This window comes from Megalobrama amblycephala, linkage group LG2, assembly GCF_018812025.1.
Source record: "Megalobrama amblycephala isolate DHTTF-2021 linkage group LG2, ASM1881202v1, whole genome shotgun sequence".
NCBI lineage: Eukaryota > Metazoa > Chordata > Actinopteri > Cypriniformes > Xenocyprididae > Megalobrama > Megalobrama amblycephala.
The window spans coordinates 7,834,279-7,854,500 of NC_063045.1; the positions used below are offsets into that span (position 1 = coordinate 7,834,279).

The 20,222-nt window shown below is 36.6% G+C and overlaps 2 pseudogenes and 2 gene segments (V, D, J or C); all 4 read left to right on the forward strand.

Annotated features, from left to right (window-relative positions):
• The first annotated feature begins 55 nt into the window (after window positions 1–55).
• Window positions 56–722, forward strand: LOC125263404 (annotated as a pseudogene).
• A 6,430-nt stretch (window positions 723–7,152) lies between these two features.
• Window positions 7,153–8,096, forward strand: LOC125262608. The segment is given in 3 exon segments: window positions 7,153–7,296; window positions 7,410–7,741; window positions 8,040–8,096. Coding segments are annotated over 3 exon segments (432 nt in total).
• A 587-nt stretch (window positions 8,097–8,683) lies between these two features.
• On the forward strand, window positions 8,684–9,425 carry LOC125263415. The segment is given in 2 exon segments: window positions 8,684–8,796; window positions 8,887–9,425. Coding segments are annotated over 2 exon segments (357 nt in total).
• Window positions 9,426–11,216: 1,791 nt separating this feature from the next.
• LOC125263414 lies at window positions 11,217–11,807 on the forward strand (annotated as a pseudogene).
• Window positions 11,808–20,222: the final 8,415 nt, after the last annotated feature.

Below are 20,222 nucleotides of genomic sequence, written 5' to 3' on the forward strand. Positions count from 1 at the left end.
GTGTGTCTGTGTTCACTGACTGTATGTGGATCCTGTAGAGGAGAATCAATCAGCAATGACCGCAATGATCAGTTCACTCCTGCTATTACTATTTTTACATGGTTTGTTCATTTCTAAATAATAACAATAATATATGTATAATTAATATTAGAAAGCCCCCTACAACAGGTATTTTTATATAAATTTACATCTTTACATCTACACTTTTTAAGTCTTTTTGTCTTTCTCTTCCACAGATATTCATTGTCAGATGTTCACTCAGTCTCAAGCTGTGGTAAAAAGACCTGGTGAATCTTTTCGGCTGGTCTGTACTGCCTCTGGATTTACTTTCAGCAGCTCCTGGCCATCTGTGGTGAGACAAAGGAGGAAAAGGACTGGAATGGGTTGCAACTATTGGCATACATCAGCACATCCAGTTCAGCACATCCAGTACTTATATCTACTATTCCCAGTCAGTCCAGGGAAGGTTCACAGTGTCCAGAGATGACTCCAGCAGTCAACTGTACCTGCAGATGAAACAGCCTCAAGACTGAAGACACTGCTGTCTATTACTGTGCTAGAGCGTCACTGTGAATGAGTTCAGGGTCAAAGCAATACAAAAACCTTATCCTTTTACTGTTGACTTCACTTATGCTCCAGATGTACATTTGTTTTTCCAAGAGGTGGCGCTTGTGTCAAGCAGTTGACTATTTTAAGCATCACTCCGTAAACCTTTGTTTTCTTTACCAATAAACAGACTATACAAATGTGAAAGTCTGAAGAAACACAAACAATTCTTAATAGTACAGCAGCACCCTTAAGGTGATGATACACGGGGCAACTTTTTGAGCAATGTTGCCGGCAATGTTGCCGAGCAACGTTGCTTGGGCACTTTCCCACTGAGAATGAGCAACAAATATATATCTGGATACGTTAGATCGGTCATGGGCAATTTTTTGAGATTCTCCAATCAGAATGTTAGCAGCCGATCACGTGACCGGTTCGGAGATTTCAGAAAAAATTAAAACAAGATGGCGGCCTCTCACCGGCAGTGGAGCGGAGAAAAGGAGTGTGAACTTTTATCTTTTTACGCTAGTAAGTTGTCATGCGTCAACCCAAAACAGGGAATTTACCTCATATATTGCTTAAAATACCAACAACTGTCCGAAAGTAATGTGTGTATGCTGTAATGAAGCTATTGAATGATTTCAGTTAAATACTAAAAAGACGGGATTTTTTTAACGTCTCCAGTAACGTAGGCTGTAGGGCGTTTGACATTTGAATAGCTTTTGATGCGATCGACGCGGGTTCGAATCCGGCTTTTGCCGAACTCGCTCTTCTCCCTTTTCCTGTCACAAATCAGATCGGAAAGGCATTTATTTTTAATAAAAATGAAGAAAATATTTGAAAAGTTGAAATAAAGTGCCTAACAAGTGTTTATAATAAAGTATTTATTGAGTTGGCAATAGATTTGCTCCTCTCTGATTAGTTGCTGCCAACTGTCCGTTGCCCTAATTAGTTGCCCTGTGTCTCATCAGGTTGCCCGTTGACGGCAACATTGCCCAGCAACATTGCTCAAAAAGTTGCCCCATGTATCATCACCTTTAGAGTAGCTTCATCATAAATTCTGTTCTCGACTTTGTGTGTCACATGTATGCTCTTTTTCTGTTTATATTCTGTGTTCCTGTTTTCCTTGGAGCCATTTACATGACACTGTTTTAAACTAAAACCAGTGGCCTGTTGCACAAAGCCGGTTTCAGTTTCTACCCAGGTAAGTTCAAGATAAGTTTGAGCAAACTGGTTTTTCGGGCTCATGAAGGTGGATTGGTTTTTAGCGGGGTTCAAAACGTTGAAAACATTTTAGAGACAAAATTGCTCATCTTTTTCTGCTAATTATTCATTATATTTATATTAAATAAATTAAAACTATGAATAATTCATAGTTTTATAATTCATATAATTAGATTATAATTCATATAATTATAGATTATAATTCATATAATTAGGCCTATTATATTGACAATATTAAACTACTAAACTTTTAAATTAATATAAATATAATACATGCATAATATATACAACTTTTAAACAGATTAAGCTTACATGTAGCCTATTCTTTTGAGCTCTTTGTGAAACTATATTAATTATTTGTTCTATTTGTTTGATTCACATGCATTGATATAGTCAGATATTTTCTTTCAGCTGCCTTCTCAAACTTTCACTGCATCAGTGTTTATTCCTGCTTTGTAAATGTGTTTAATTTCATATTTTTCATAACGATCTCTTAATCTTCGGAAGAGACATGAATTGCGCGGCTCTCTCGCAAGAAGTAAATCAAACTGACATTCTCCTTGTTCCATGTGATTGGCTGTTTGTCGCACGTATCACACTTTCAGGTGCATGCGGTTTGCAAACTCTGGATTAAGCCTGAGTTGACAGAGAAAGTTTATACTGAGCGTTGTGCAACAGCTGATCCTGATCTTAAACCAGGTTGGATTTATCTGGATTTGTCAACTCTGAAACTCAGAGTGTGTTCAACTAGCTTCATGCAACAGGCCATAGATGTTTTAAATGTTTTTTTTTTGCCGTTTATTTACATGACAAAGGAGTTCTAAGGGCCTGAAAATGTAAACTTTTGAAAATGCATTTGAAAGTGCAAGTTTTTGAAAACAATAACGCAAATTTTTGAAAATGGTGACGTCATGCACATGCAAATTATATGTTCAGTCTACAGGTGCATAGTTTTTCTTTACAAAGTGACATTGCCAACTACTGGCCTGGCATACAGCATTTTTAATTGATTTTGCGGATCTGTGGGAAAAGGGACCGTTTTAACCGTTTTTGTCATCTATATGTGAAAAACGCAAAGGAAAAATGTTCTGTTTTTAGTACATAGTTATTGTGTAAATGTACCCTTAGTTCCCTAGTCAGTCTCTTAGGTTGTTTATTAGTTCATCACACCTGTTTCTGTTCTCTCCTGATTATTCCACATGGATATAAGCCCTGAGTAAGCCCTGAGTTTTCTTTAGTTCATTGTCTGGTATTGTAAATGTTTTTGATTTACATGGTTTTGGATTATTGTAGCTCCTGTGTTTATCAAGTCAAATCAAGTCAGTCAAGTCACCTTTATTTATATAGCACTTTTTTACAATGCAGATTGTGTAAAAGCAGCTTTACAGTGATAACTTGTATATAATTTTGGCTGCACAGCAGCTCTTAAAGAAAATGTTGTCAATGCAGGCAGATCAAAGCACTGTTGAATATCAAATGTCAAGTCAAATGTCAAGTGTCCCCAACTAAGCAAGCCAAAAGGCGACAGCGGGAAGGAACCCAAACTCCAACAGGTGACATCAGGTAGCAAACAGGTAGCAAACAGGTGGCAAACAGGTGTTAAAATGGAGACAAAAAAACGTTGGGAGAAACCATGGCTTAGTCGGGGGGCCAGTTCTCCCCTGCCGAACAGTGCTTTGTTAGGATTCAAGGTAGCTATCATAAGTCCAATGGGACTGCAACTTTCAAAGTATTTATTCCAGTTCCATCCACTTGAGGATCGTATTCATCATGCCGGTATGGATGGTTTGTTGAGGAACTGTGCCACTGGCTGTCGTGTCGATGAGGCCTTCACAGTGGATGATCTAGTTGACTCGAATCTCTGCTGATACTTCAGGGCTGTGTTGTGGTTGTGTCCAAGGCGTAGGTCCTCGATCTCACCTGGATACGGCCCGGATCCGGTTGACTACGGTAAACCTCGGGATAAACAGAGAGACTAATATTAGTATAGATGCCATTCTTTTTCTGATGTAACGAGTACATCTGGTGTTATAGGAAGTGTTCCCAGTTCCGGCTGACCTAATTTATGCAGCCTAACAATCCTTTAACGGATTTGAAAGTATAAATTGATAATGTCTTATGTGTATGCCAAGTTAAAGAGATGCGTTTTTAGTCTAGATTTAAACTGACAGAGTGTGTCTGCTTCCCAAACAATGATAGGAAGATTGTTCCAGAGTTTAGGTGCCAAATAGGAGAAGGATCTACCGCCTGCGGTTGATTTTGATACTCTAGGTATTATCAGCTGGCCTGAATTCTGAGATCGCAATAGACGTGAAGGACTATAATGCTTTAAGAGCTCGCTCAGGTACTGGGGAGCTAAACCATTTAGTGCTTTGTAAGTAAGTAGCAAGATTTTAGAATCTATACGATGTTTAATAGGAAGCCAATGCAGTATTCACCGAACTGGGCTAATATGGTCATACTTCCTAGTTCTAGTAATAACTCTAGCAGCTGCATTTTGTACGAGCTGTAGTTTATTTATCAGGCGAGCAGAACATCCACCAGGTAGAGCATTACAGTAATCTAGCCTTGAGGTCATGAATGCATGAACTATCTGTTCCGCATTTTTCATTGAGGGCATATGTCATAGTTTAGATATATTTTTAAGATGGAAGAATACGGTTTTACAGATGCTAGAAACATGGCCTTCAAATGAAAGATTAGTATCAAAGAGCACACCCAGGTTCCTAACTGATGACGAAGACTTAACAGAGCAGCCATCAAGTGTTAGACAGTATTCTAGGTTATTATGTGAAGAAGTTTTTTGTCCAAAAATTAGAATCTCTGTTTTTTCTGAATTTAGTAGTAGGAAATTACTGGTCATACAATTTTTTATATCAGCTATGCATTCCGTTCATTTTGTGACTTGGTAAGTTTCGTCAGGGCGTGAAGAAATATGGAGCTGAGTATCATCAGCATAACAATGAAAACTAACGCCATGCTTCCTAATGATATCTCCCAAGGGTAGCATGTACAGAGTGAAAAGCAATGGTCCTGGTACTGAGCCTTGCGGTACTCCATATTGAATGATATAACATTGAAATGACATCTCTTCATTTACTACTACAAACTGATAACGGTCAGATAAGTATGATTTGAACCATGACAATGCAATTCCACTAATGCCAACATCATTTTCAAGTCTATTTAAAAGAATGTTGTGATCGATAGTGTCAAATGCAGGACTAAGATCCAATAACACTAATAGAGAGATACAACCACGATCTGATGATACGAGCAAATCAAAAAACTCTAATGAGAGCAGTCTCAGTACTATGGTACGGTCTAAATCCTGACTGGAAATCCTCACAGATATTATTTCTTTCTAAAAAGGAACATAGTTGTGATGAAACTGCCTTTTCTAGTATTTTTGACAGAAAAGTAAGATTTGAGATCAGCCTGTAATTGACTAATTCTCTAGGATCGAGTTGTGGTTTTTTAATAAGAGGTTTAATAATAGCCAGCTTAAAAATGAATGAATTAACAATATTAAGAAGAGGATCTATGACCTCTGGAAGCATCTCTTTCAATAGCTTAGTTGGTATAGGGTCTAACATACATGTTGTTGATTTTGATGAATTAACAAGTTTAGACAATTCTTCCTCTCCTAAAGCAGTGAATGAATTGAATTTTTCCTCAGGAACACTACAATGCACTATCTGGTGCGATACTGTAGTAGACGGTTGCATGGTTATAATTTTCTCTCTAATATTGTCAACCTTGCAAGTAAAGAAGTTCATAAAGTCATTACTGCTGTGCTGTTTGGAAACATCAGAAGTTGAAGCTTTATTTCTTGTTAATTTAGCCACTGTATCAAATAAATACCTAGGGTTGTGTTTATTTTCTTCTAAAAGTTTTGAAAAATAGGCAAATCTAGCAGTTTTAAGGCCTTTCTGTACTCAATCATTCTCTCTCTCCACGAAATGTGAAATACTTCTAGTTTTGTTTTCTTCCAGCTGCGCTCCATTTTTCTGGCTGCTACCTTTAGGGCCCGAGTGTGCTCATTGTACCATGGCGTTGGATTAATTTCCTTAATCTTTTTTAAGCGCAAAGGAGCAACTGAGTCTAATGTGCTGGAAAAGACAGAGGCAATAGTTTCTGATGCAACATCGAGGTCTTCTAAGCTGTCTGGTATGCTAAGGTGATGAAACTGATCAGGAAGATTATTTATAAAGCGATCTTTAGTGGTAGAAGTGATGGTTCTACCATATTTATGGCAGGGAGGCAGTTTTGCAGCCTTGACTAAATGCAGTATACACGAGACTAGATAATGATCTGAGATATCGTCACTCTGCTGCAGAATTTCAATGGCATCAATATCGATTCCATGTGACAATATTAGATCACATAAATTACAGATTACATAAAGTATGATTACAACAATGGTGAACAACACCAATAGATTTTAGAATGTCTGTAAATTCCAATCCCAGTGCGTCTTTTTCATTATCTACATGGATATGCAGGTAAGATAGTTTATTGAACAACCAGGAGCTCAAACAGAGTCCAGGTAAGTGAAGGCAGATATGACAGGTGGCAGGTATGGATACTGGAGTGATACTTGTCTTTTCTCTTGCAGATATCGCAGGCTGGTGATGGACTGGAGCTGAGAAGACACAGAGGAACTCACACGAGACGAGGAACAACGCTGGAGACAGGTAAGTATCTTGGAAGGAGTCCTTGAGGTGAGCATTTTGGTAAGACTATATGCCAACGAGACCGGACAGTGACTGTGTGAGTGCGTGTGCCTTTTGTGCTGCTGTTGATGACTGTGCTGATGGGATGCAGGTGTGTGTGATTAGAACTCGGGTGACGAAGTGTGCTGTGGTTGGGTGATGGTAGAGCCTGGCATGTCTGTGACACCTGTATACAGTAGCCAGCACAAATGTCAACTTATATAACATTACATAAATTACCATCACTTCGAAGGAATTGTATTTGAAAGACTTTTGACTAATACTGTAAATATTACTATAAATTACAGCAACACCTCACCCTTTGCCTTTCTGACGAGGATTGTGTCGATAATCATAACCTTGAGGGCTAGACGCAAACACAAGTTTGCTTCATTATTACAGGCAAAATCGAGGCCTTTAGACTTTTCGTGATCACTGACCTACTGCTTTTGTTGCTTTCCAGTTTTCCAATATAAGTTATATCAACCCCTGAAAAATAATTAAAGTAGATGGAGAAGAAAATTATATAAAATGTCCAGAAAAAAAATCCTGACAAAAAACAAACTTGATGTCATAAAATTCTCTAATGAGAGCAATCAATGATATGAACCGTAACATAAATATTTTTTAGCATGTAGAGTTGGTTTAGTAGCTCAGTGTGTTTATGTAAATCTTCTGTTGCATATTTAAACACCAGACATGAGTCAGTTTATACATTCATCTGATCACTAGAGGGAGAGAAGAACAAACTGTGCTGTGAAACACACCATGATCTCTTCATCTTTAGTGTTGCTTCTGGCAGTAGTATCCTGTAAGTTTAGTCTACTTTTCTGTGTGATGCATCATTTTGTTGCTAAAAAGCTTGTTTAACCATCTTTAAACTTCATGCTATTTTACTAACAGCTATTATTTGATTTGGTACAGGTATTCATTCATATGAACTCACTCAGCCTGAGTCTCTGACTGTCCGTCCTGATGCCACTCTAACTATCAACTGTAAAGTCTCATATTCAGTTACTAGTGAACTAGTACAGGCCTGGATTCGTCAGCCTGCAGGAAAAGCTCTGGAGTGGATTGGATTGATCTGGTATGATGGAGACTTAGCCTACAAGGATTCACTGAAAAGCAAATTCAGCATCACCCGAGACACCTCCAGTAACACAATAACACTGCAGGGAAATAATATGCAAGCTCAAGACACAGCTGTGTATTATTGTGCCAAGACAGACACAGTGACAGACACCAAAAGCCTCCCTGTACAAAAACATCATTATATTCACACATTAGGGTATTTATCTTGTTTTGTCCTCAAAAGTTTTCACAACCAATAATCATTAAATGTTTATCATTCACAGCTGATATTCATTTGATGACATTCAAATTAATGTGCACTGAATCAGTTAGAAAAACAACAAATAAAACATAAGAATTTGCAAAAATAATTATCATTAAAAAACTAAGAAAGTAATAAGTTATAAAATGAATAGATTTGTTTTAATAGAATGTCAATAAAATGCATCACCTCTTACATCACTTTTCTTTCATCGCCTCCAGGTTATAAAGTCTCAGAGGAGCGATTGGAGTTTTCAGCCACTGTTTGAGCAGCATTAAGGGTCTCATCCACAGATCTGTGTCAGCCAATGAACTGAAGTGCTTATTCTGTTTTTGTGTGGAGTAGAAAAATAATAATTTTATGTTAATAGACAAAATTCAAAATGCCACTGTTTCAACAGCACAGATCTGTGTCTGTCAATGAACTGAAGCACTTTAATCTGAGTCAACAGTATTGGCCAAACACCAATAGATGGCAGTAATGTATCACTTGAATTGATATTGTCTTATATTTTATTTTTCTACAATGTTTTTTAGTGGTTTTAAACTTTCAAGGTTGTGTTATTTAAAAAACGTAGACATACTTTTCTTGTAATATATTTTATAATATTCATATCTGAATTTCATATTATAATTAGAAGCAATTACATTAAAACCCATTAAAGAAGTTAAAATTAAATGTAATACAATACACAAAAATGACTTTTATCTCTAATAATACAAAAACAACGGTCTGTTTATGAAGATCTCATACATTAACCATTAAAATCTAAATCTGGACCAAACATACGTCAGTCTTTCATACCATCAGCTCTCTGATTTTAATATATGCAAATCACCTTCCTTCTTTAAATGTGTCAATCTTTGTGATCTGAACAGACATCTGAACTCTAGGAACAAAGTCTTTCTTTCTGGTTTAAACTTAAATACACCATGTTTAAGAAGATTCTTGTATTTGTAATTCTGGCCGTTTTACCATGTGAGTCACTGCATAAGATAATCATTAAGAGTGCAACAATGTAACATTATAACATGTTTCTAACATTTAATATTGTTTCTTTTTCCACAGGTACTGAATGTCAGACATTCACTCAGTCTGAAACAGTGGTTAAAAAACCAGGAGAGTCTCATAAACTTACATGTACAATAACTGGATTTACATTCAGCAGTCTCTATCTACATTGGATCAGACAGAGTCCTGGAAAAGGACTGGAGTGGATTGCATACATCAGCACATCCAGTTCTTCTAGCTATTCCCAGTCAGTCCAGGGAAGGTTCACAGTGTCCAGAGATGACTCCAGCAGTCAACTGTACCTGCAGATGAACAGCCTCAAGACTGAAGACACTGCTGTCTATTACTGTGCTAGAGAGTCACTGTGAATGAGTTCAGAGTCAAAGCAATACAAAAACCACTTCCTCATTCACATGAACAGATGATAAATATTAACTTATCAGCTGCATTGTATTGCATAAAAATAATCAACTAGAAAAACTCGTTCTAACATTTTAAGATGGTAATGAAAAAAGTGGGCATTTAAATATCCATTGTTTCCAGTACAGTCCTGCCCCTATTTTGTGTGAATTATGCTTATGCTGTGATACACTATGTTCTGGTCTAGGCCATTATTTGACCTGCAGAGGCTCATAACTGCATTTTACTAATCAAAATACATGACATTGCTACTGTCAGCTTCCCTCTGTCATCAAAAAAAAAAAAAAACACGTTCATATAAATACTAACTATTACACAAACAAGACGGCTGTTGTTATTAGTAATCACAGATGTGCTTTTTATACAATAGTTTGATAAACATTAAGTTTAGTTGAGTAACTATTTTTGCTGTATCACTGATTTCCAAATGAAGCCACAACAGAATTAACCACCGCACCTCAGAGCAACACACAATAGAGGTGTTTACTTCCTGAATGAATCAGTGTTTTTGAACGAATAGGTTGAATGAACGACTCAATGATTCACTCATAAACACAGTCACTTGTCGCCACCTACTGGTGTAACGATTTACCCTGCAGAAAGAGTCACCGCTCTCCCCCACCACTAATGAAAACTAGTCCATCTGGATCGAGGAAATACACGATAAAACGGAAATCAAACAGCATATTTTCATATTTGAATTAACATATAGTTAATTATTATCTCTATTTCTCTTCCAAAAACACGAAATAATTTCCACTGCTTTTAACAGATACAGAGGTCATTAGCTCTGATGACAGTTGAATCAATTTGTTCACTGTAATTGACAATTCACAGACTTTATGAGGATGAGGAACTTTATGAATGAATAAAATATAGAAAATTTGAACAGTGACATCTGCAGAACTGTATGCAAATATTCTTTCTCCTCCTCTTTATTTGATGATTAAGAGGAAAAGAAACAGCTTGCTCTCACACTTCTCAAACCATGGTCTCCTCATCTTTCTGGTTGTTTCTGCTGCTTGCAGCTGTCTCTCGTAAGTCTTCATTGTTTCTAAACCCTTAAAATAGATATATGGTTACACAAAATATTTCCATGTATTTAACATGTCAGGCCATATTTGTTTCTCCAGGTGTCCACTGTGTTGAACTGACCCAGACTGATTCTGTGGTCTTAAGGCCTGGTCAGGTTTTGACTCTGTCCTGTAAGATCTCTGGATATTCATTGACTGACAGCAGCTACTGCACTCACTGGATACGACAGGCTGCAGGAAAAGCTCTGGAATGGGTTGGATACATATGTAGTTATAAAGTCTCAGAGGAGCGATTGGAGTTTTCAGCCACTGTTTGAGCAGCATTAAGGGTCTCATCCACAGATCTGTGTCAGCCAATGAACTGAAGTGCTTATTCTGTTTTTGTGTGGAGTAGAAAAATAATAATTTTATGTTAATAGACAAAATTCAAAATGCCACTGTTTCAACAGCACAGATCTGTGTCTGTCAATGAACTGAAGCACTTTAATCTGAGTCAACAGTATTGGCCAAACACCAATAGATGGCAGTAATGTATCACTTGAATTGATATTGTCTTATATTTTATTTTTCTACAATTGTTTTTTAGTGGTTTTAAACTTTCAAGGTTGTGTTATTTAAAAAACGTAGACATACTTTTCTTGTAATATATTTTATAATATTCATATCTGAATTTCATATTATAATTAGAAGCAATTACATTAAAACCCATTAAAGAAGTTAAAATTAAATGTAATACAATACACAAAAATGACTTTTATCTCTAATAATACAAAAACAACGGTCTGTTTATGAAGATCTCATAACATTAACCATTAAAATCTAAATCTGGACCAAACATACGTCAGTCTTTCATACCATCAGCTTCTCTGATTTTAATATATGCAAATCACCTTCCTTCTTTAAATGTGTCAATCTTTGTGATCTGAACAGACATCTGAACTCTTAGGAACAAAGTCTTTCTTTCTGGTTTAAACTTAAATACACCATGTTTAAGAAGATTCTTGTATTTGTAATTCTGGCCGTTTTACCATGTGAGTCACTGCATAAGATAATCATTAAGAGTGCAACAATGTAACATTATAACATGTTTCTAACATTTAATATTGTTTCTTTTTCCACAGGTACTGAATGTCAGACATTCACTCAGTCTGAAACAGTGGTTAAAAAACCAGGAGAGTCTCATAAACTTACATGTACAATAACTGGATTTACATTCAGCAGTCTCTATCTACATTGGATCAGACAGAGTCCTGGAAAAGGACTGGAGTGGATTGCATACATCAGCACATCCAGTTCTCCGATCTAGCTATTCCCAGTCAGTCCAGGGAAGGTTCACAGTGTCCAGAGATGACTCCAGCAGTCAACTGTACCTGCAGATGAACAGCCTCAAGACTGAAGACACTGCTGTCTATTACTGTGCTAGAGAGTCACTGTGAATGAGTTCAGAGTCAAAGCAATACAAAAACCACTTCCTCATTCACATGAACAGATGATAAATATTAACTTATCAGCTGCATTGTATTGCATAAAAATAATCAACTAGAAAAACTCGTTCTAACATTTTAAGATGGTAATGAAAAAAGTGGGCATTTAAATTTCCATTGTTTCCAGTACAGTCCTGCCCCTATTTTGTGTGAATTATGCTTATGCTGTGATACACTATGTTCTGGTCTAGGCCATTATTTGACCTGCAGAGGCTCATAACTGCATTTTACTGAATCAAAATCACAGTGACATATAGCTACTGTCAGCTTCCCTCTGTCATCAAAAAAAAAAAAAACACGTTCATATAAATACTAACTAAACAATATTACACAAACAAGGACGGGCTGTTGTTATTAGTAATCACAGATGTGCTTTTTATACAATAGTTTGATAAACATTAAGTTTAGTTGAGTAACTATTTTTGCTGTATCACTGAAGATATTTCCAAATGAAGCCACAACAGAATTAACCACCGCACCTCAGAGCAACACACAATAGTGGTGTTTACTTCCTGAATGAATCAGTGTTTTTGAACGAATAGGTTGAATGAACGACTCAATGATTCACTCATAAACACAGTCACTTGTCGCCACCTACTGGTGTAACGATTTACCCTGCAGAAAGAGTCACCGCTCTCCCCCACCACTAATGAAAACTAGTCCATCTGGATCGAGGAAATACACGATAAAACGGAAATCAAACAGCATATTTTCATATTTGAATTAACATATAGTTAATTATTATCTCTATTTCTCTTCCAAAAACACGAAATAATTTCCACTAAACAAACTGCTTTTAACAGATACAGAGGTCATTAGCTCTGATGACAGTTGAATCAATTTGTTCACTGTAATTGACAATTCACAGACTTTATGAGGATGAGGAACTTTATTGAATGAATAAAATATAGAAAATTTGAACAGTGACATCTGCAGAACTGTATGCAAATATTCTTTCTCCTCCTCTTTATTTGATGATTAAGAGGAAAAGAAACAGCTTGCTCTCACACTTCTCAAACCATGGTCTCCTTCATCTCTCTGGTTGTTTCTGCTGCTTGCAGCTGTCTCTCGTAAGTCTTCATTGTTTCTAAACCCTTAAAATAGATATATGGTTACACAAAATATTTCCATGTATCTTAACATGTCAGGCCATATTTGTTTCTCCAGGTGTCCACTGTGTTGAACTGACCCAGACTGATTCTGTGGTCTTAAGGCCTGGTCAGGGTTTTGACTCTGTCCTGTAAGATCTCTGGATATTCATTGACTGACAGCAGCTACTGCACTCACTGGATACGACAGGCTGCAGGAAAAGCTCTGGAATGGGTTGGATACATATGTTATAGTGGTAGCACATATTACAGTGATAAACTGAAAAGTAGATATCAAGTTAGCAGAGACACTTCCAGCAGCACAGTGACTCTACAAGGACAGAATATGCAGACTGAGGACACAGCTGTGTATTACTGCGCCAGAGAGTCACAGTGACACAGAGCAGTTACTGCCTTGTTCAAAAACAACATTGTCACTCACAACACAAATAGTTTCAGTTCCAGATTACATTCAATAATCAAAAAATGACAGTAAATTTTCTAACCTTTAAAATTTGTAATTAAAAGATATTCTTATTTTTTAAATGTGCAAATATTTCATTCATATTTCTGTCTTCTCTACTTGCCACTCAAAGCTCAGTTCACTGACATAATCCTGTCTTCTGATAATTGTGTAAAAAGTGAATTCTTGACACATTTTACAAGAGGGCGCACTGTTCTCACATGTACTTAAGTCATGGTAAATACAATATGAGTCTCAGTAGAAGGATTCTCTAGATCTCTCGTTCTACTTCTAACACATTATTTCATGATCAGTGAAGTCTCTTTTTATGAATTATAAATAGTGGCCAACTAAGCAATCTTCAGACAGTCTAAAATAGATATAATTGCTGATACTGTCATCACTGAATTATTTATTTATTGATCCATTCTCATGAAGCTCATGACTATGAAAGCTTAATTAACTTTTTCCAGAGTAATGTGAATAGTGCACACTTGATGTTTGATCTGTTAAGTACTAAAGTGTGTGTTGTATTTCTGTTTCTGAGGAGCAGCTTTTCTACTTACTGAACACAGCACGACTTAAGAAAATATTTATTGCCTGTACAGTGACTAAATTTAAGGCATTCAGTGTTTATTCCAGGATACCCCTAGAAGTAAACTGAATCTGAAAGGCCTTAGATATCAGAATAGAAAAAAGGCTACATTTACTAAATAAAAAAAAAAGGAAAAGAAATGTGTGGTCATATCTATCTCTTAGCAAGGTAAATTTTAGCAACATGTATCACTTTAAATAATATTAATAATTACTAATATCGAAACAACAGAGACATGGAAAAAAAAAAAAACACATTTACTGATGCGTTGCCCCTCAGGAAACACCTGTGTTTGGTTATTAAGAAAATAAGTGAATTTGCATGTATAGTTTCATAAGACTAGTTTAACTATAAAGCATATGAGAAACTACTAAAACACATTTTGTTAAAGTAGCTATCTATTAACATACTCAAACATAAATGGAAATCAGTACAATCAAGAAATGGTAATTTGAAGTCTTCTCAGCAAATGATATCAGAATCAAATTAAGTGACCCTGATGACTATAAAATAATTTTTGAAAAGATCCTACATTTTTAATTGAAATACCACTAATCAAACTAAAATGATTGTGATGTTTCAATAAAACTGAAGATGATTAATTGCACCTCATTTGTATTTCTGCCTTCAGTCTTTCCATCTCCCTCCACTGTATGAGTTTCTCTGAGTTCTATTTATGTTGCCTTTAGGTTGATAAGAGTCGTATTCACTGCTTTCTGACCTACGATCATAAGAATTTTGTGGTTTTGATCTTTTGCCATTCAATGTTGTCAAATTATATTTCAGAGGATAAAGAAGTGCCAAAATTATGAGAAACTGCTGAGGGATGCCCAGATAAATTATGGAAGACTCCAAGAACCCATGAAGACTAAGAAGATGGTTAGAGCAACGATCACGGCCGCTGTGTTGGTCCTACATGCACGCCGGCTGTACTTCTGAGCTTCCACACTGTCTTCCTCATTCACCTTGCTTCTCGCCTTAAAAATAGAGGAAAACTTAATTGAGTAAATCTGAGAATAGACTAACATGTTTTTCCAAACACGTGCTTGCACTTACCTTAACGAACCTTAACGAACCTTAACGAACATATCAAAGCAGCGAGACTCAGACACAAGCAGTTACAAAACATGATGTTGAACACAGAGCAGCACATGTGGTCTTTTCCTTTAAATCTCACCCTCACAAAGACGACTTTAGGTGAAACGCCCCCATTATCTGACTCTGACAAGTTATTAATTTCAACTGCCACAGTTTCTCTGTCAGAATCTTGTAAGGGAATCTGGTATATGTTTTGATGTTCCATCCTGTTCACAAAAATGAATCAAAGAGTCATTCATAAACTTCTGCGTCCTTCTAATGCTTGTGTTCATGTGTTCTCTTCTATTGCATGTGGTCTCTTGTGTTGCTCCAAGTGTGTGGTATTAGTTTCCATTAACTCCCACTTTTGTGGTGTGAAAACCTTGTGACCTTTTTCATTCTGGATGATAAAACTTTGTGTCCTTTTAGCTACAGCCACAAAACCATACTAGCAACACTATAGTCATGATCTGAGTACACAAAATCATCAAAGGAAAATATGTATAAAAGAATGCATTATAACAATAGGTTTATTCCACAAACGTATCAATTTCTGTGGTGGAACTCAGTAATTAAACAGGTTCACAACATACTGCAAACAACTGTAATTTTTTCTGCCTAAAGAACAGCTGATACCCAAAGTATGAAGATTGTGTGTTTGTGTGTTATAAAAACTTACATTAATGCTCCAATAATGTGATTTAGACCTCAAATCATGAAGGACACAGAGTGCAAGAAAAGTGCACAATCCATGTTCTGTCATGACAATCTCAGAGTGTTTGACATGGTAAAGGATATGACAATGTTGTATGTTTGGTCTTGGTGGAATAAATCTGCTGCGCTGCTGCTGCTTTTATTGCTGCTGCTGCAGAGAAAGTACGGGACTTGCTACTGCCAATACATACATGACACGCTACTGTGAGCAAGTAAGACATGCTGCTGCTGTACAATATAGTGCACATGAATTACCTGTAGCTGATCTATACAGGTGAAGCTGGGGAAGGTGGAGGGTTTCTGAAGCATGCCGCACTGCTAAGGCAATGCTACCAAAGTATTTTGAAGGTTGAGCACGAAAGCTTATTGGCTACTGATACAGCAGGGAATCAATCAGCTTTGCCCTATAGATAACGTTGGATTATGAGCAGGTTGAGTTAAAGGACCTATTAGCCTGCGCTATCTAGAGTTTAATGACAGAATGTTGTATTTGTCCTAAACATGAAACGAGACATGTTTCAAACTAATTCATAAGGCTACAGCGTAAAGCGATGCATGTTATTTAATGCATTTGAGACTGGTTTTCCTCAGTGCAACTTACTGTACAGTTGTGTCAAATTGACTGAGTAAAAGATTTGAGTAATGTAAGTAAATTTCTCACTCAGTCTTGAGTAAATGACACACTCATAAATACAGTCACTTATATTCCGCTACCTTATGGAGTTCATGCAAAACTGTTATGTACATTTCCCATAAGCTGCATTGCATGTTTTAAATGTTCTAAATGTGTGATTTAAAAGGTTGAGTTTCCAGAAACTCAACCTTTTGTGGTGTGAAACCCATTTGTGGACTTTATGACCAATTTTCATTCTGGATGTTAAAACTTTGTCTTTTTTAAGCTACAGCCACAAAGCTATACACAAGTAAGACTAATAGGTCTAGGTAACACTATGACATGTTGGTCATCAGGGGAAATCACCAAATCATGATCCTCTCATCAGCTCTTCTACTGCTGGCAGCAGCTGCATCCTGTGAGCTTCACTGATGGTTTACTTAAAGCACTAAATTAGAGTCTTAACATAAAAAAATGTTTTGAATCATAACTAATAACAACACATTCTTCCATTTTTGTTTTCAGGAGGTGTTTTCTGTGTTGAGCTCACTTAACCTCCATCTATGGTTGTGAAACATCAGAATCATTTTCCATTTTCCATCTCCTGCAGGATTTCAGAATCAAGCGATTGCATTACCCACTGAAACACTGGATTGGCAGGAATATCTTTGTAATGGGTAGCAGTAATATTATTAGGAAAAGACTCCATAAAAAACAAGATCAGTTTCACCCAGGACAGGTCCAAAAACACAGTTTCTACATGGAAAGAATTTTTCAGACTGAAGACACAGCTGTGCATTACTGTGCAAGACAGACGCAGTGAGTAAAGGCGGGTTCATACTGTGCGATTTTGGCCACGATTTGGTCGTCTGAGACACATTTTGAGAATCCTAATCCTAGGATCCTGTAATCCTAGTTTAAAATCTGTAGTCTTTGATCACTAGTTCCGACGAAATTCAGGCAGTGTCAGATTTGACGCACAGTGCGTTGTGACTTCTCATACTACAAACGTCAAATTGTCTTCGTTTTTCAAAACAAGCCGTGTTCAGAATTAACGCTAGAGATTTCTTTGTTAGCCACCATTTCAGTCCCGCGTGAAATACAGCTCACAGTCACCGAACGTGTGGGTTTATTGATGAAGTAAAAATCCGGACAAGTTTTCATGCGCGCTTCCGTTTTTTAACGCGTCTTGACTGTCGTACTGTCTGACATAAATGACGGCTGCGATCCCAGTGTGACATGAGGATCATCGTACAGTCTGACAAGCAACAATCATAAAGGTCTATTATAAATCGCACAGTGTGTACTCTGTATGGGCAGTATGGCCTCCATGATGCACCAACTAGGCATGGAATGATCAAATTGGCAACATTTTGCAACATCTGTCTTTTTCCATTCTTCAAGAATGACCTCTTTTAGAGACTGGATGCTGGATGGAGAGTGATGCTCAATATATATATTTACAAATTTCTGTTTTTCATACACAAAGGTAACAATCATTGACAGACTGGAGGAGGAGTTAATGCAAAACTGTGCTGTATATTTCTGTGTGTCTGTGTTCACTGACTGTATGTGGATCCTGTAGAATCAATCAGCAATGACAACAATGATCAGTTCACTCCTGCTATTACTATTACTACATGGTCTGTAACTCATTCCTAAATAATCATTTATGAATGAATGTGTAATTTTAGGAAGTTTATATCTTTCTGACTTTTTTTCTGACTTGAGTTTTTTACCTCTGTCTTCCACAGATATTCATTGTCAGACCTTCACTCAGTCTCAAGCTGTGGTAAAAAGGCCTGGTGAATCTTTTCGGCTGGTCTGTACTGCCTCTGGATTTACTTTCAGCAGCTACTGGGCAGCTGTGGTGAGACAGGGTCACGGTAAAGGACTGGAATGGGTTGCATATATTGGTACATCCAGTTCTCCTATAAGCTATTCCCAGTCAGTCCAGGGAAGGTTCACAGTGTCCAGAGATGACTCCAGCAGTCAACTGTACCTGCAGATGAACAGCCTCAAGACTGAAGACACTGCTGTCTATTACTGTGCTAGAGAGTCACTGTGAATGAGTTCATGGGCAAAGCAATACAAAAACCTCTTCCTTTCCTGTTGACTTCACTTATGCTCCAGATGTACTTTTGTATTTACAAGCGGTGGTGCTCTTGTCAAGCAGTCTTAGTTGCCTGTTTTGAGCATCACTTTTGTTTGCTTTACCAAGTAGAAGATTGTACAATTTTGAAAAGTATGTGTGTTTTTTTTTATGTTTTATATGTGGATTTGTTTGTTTGTTTTGTTTTTTGTTTGGTAAAACTGTTATAAAAAGGGAGGCGCAGCAAAGCTAATTAGCAGATTAGCAGATTTCTATTGTTTTGTGGTGTGTATTTTGATCTTAACACCTTTAACCTAATTATTTATTATTCTCAGGTTAGGTAAAGTAAGTCGAGTCTGGCCTAAATTATAAGCATTTTAAATTACTTACAATTTGGTCAGAAGACTACTCTGTGGTACGTTCTTGTTCAAAGTCTTAAAACACTATAAATCAAGCCACATTTGGCAGCTTTTGTAATCAATTAAATTTCTTTTAATTGGTTACTTTTCTTTTTATAGTAAACAAAAATTTAAAGGCAAATAAAACTTCATCATTAAGGTATAAAATACAATAATCACTCTTTTGAGTCAAAGGTGTAGTCAGCTCTGGGCTTCCCATCTTCAGTTTGGGGTTTCTTGTCTTCAGCTCTGGGCTTCTAGGCATCAGGGGTACTGATGTATCAGTATCCGAAGAGGCACTCAACTCATCAGTCTTTTATACTCGTGTTGTTTATCACAGACATTAGGTTATCTTCTTGATTGTCATACGTTATAACTTTCCCAAAGTTTCCCAGTTTTCTCAAGGCCTCGCAAGTACAAGCTAACTGTAACTGTACATCTCTGGCCATACAGTATAATACATTTCTTAGAAAGAAACAAAAATAAATAACAATAATATTGTAAGCAATGCGTAATATTTAATACATTGGCCAAATGTGTAACAACAGACATCCAAAACTTAAACAAAGAGGCAGGGTAATTGCAATTTCTTGATATAACACAACACTATGCAAAAGAAACCTCTTGAGGGTGATATAAGACCCCACTGTCAAATTACCCTGCTTATTATGCTTATACTTGTCACATAAGAACATAATGAAACAATATATTAATTTGGCATATTTTATTACCTCAAGATGATTCGCAGTACCAACTTGGGTTGTCTGTTATCAGTTGAATCAGTTGTTGTCTTGGAATAATAGGGTGCTAGATGGCATGAATTGAGTGTTGCAGGGAGCCCTGTAAAAATATAAATGAATGTCAGCGCCATGTAAATGTAAAGCAGACAATCTACTTCAAATGCCACCACTACCTTGAAAATATTTTTCTCTACAAAAAGAGGGCCCAGCAGAAAAAAGTTTAAGAGCCACTGCTATAAAGTATCGTCCTATAGTGTTTTCTTCATTTGTTTATGTGGTCACAGATGTTGTCCTCTTTTTTGGAAAGCAATTATACCAAATAAATGAACAATTGCAACATCTTAGACTCGAAGGAAAGTTTAAAAGAGTTTTATGTCTTTGTTTTGACCCTGTGTTTGAGTTTTTAGTCACTGTTTCAACAGCACAGATCTGTGTCTGTCAATGAACTGAAGCACTTTAATCTGTGAGTCTTACAACAGTATTGGCCAAACATCAATAGATGGCAGTAATGCATCACTAGAATTGATATTTTCTTATATTTTATTTTTCTACATTGTTTTTTTTTTTTTTTTAGTGGTTTTAAACTTTTTTTACATTCATTTAAAAAAATGTAGACATACTTTTCTTGTTATTTCATTTTTTTTTTTTTTTTTAATCTGAATTTCATATTAGAAT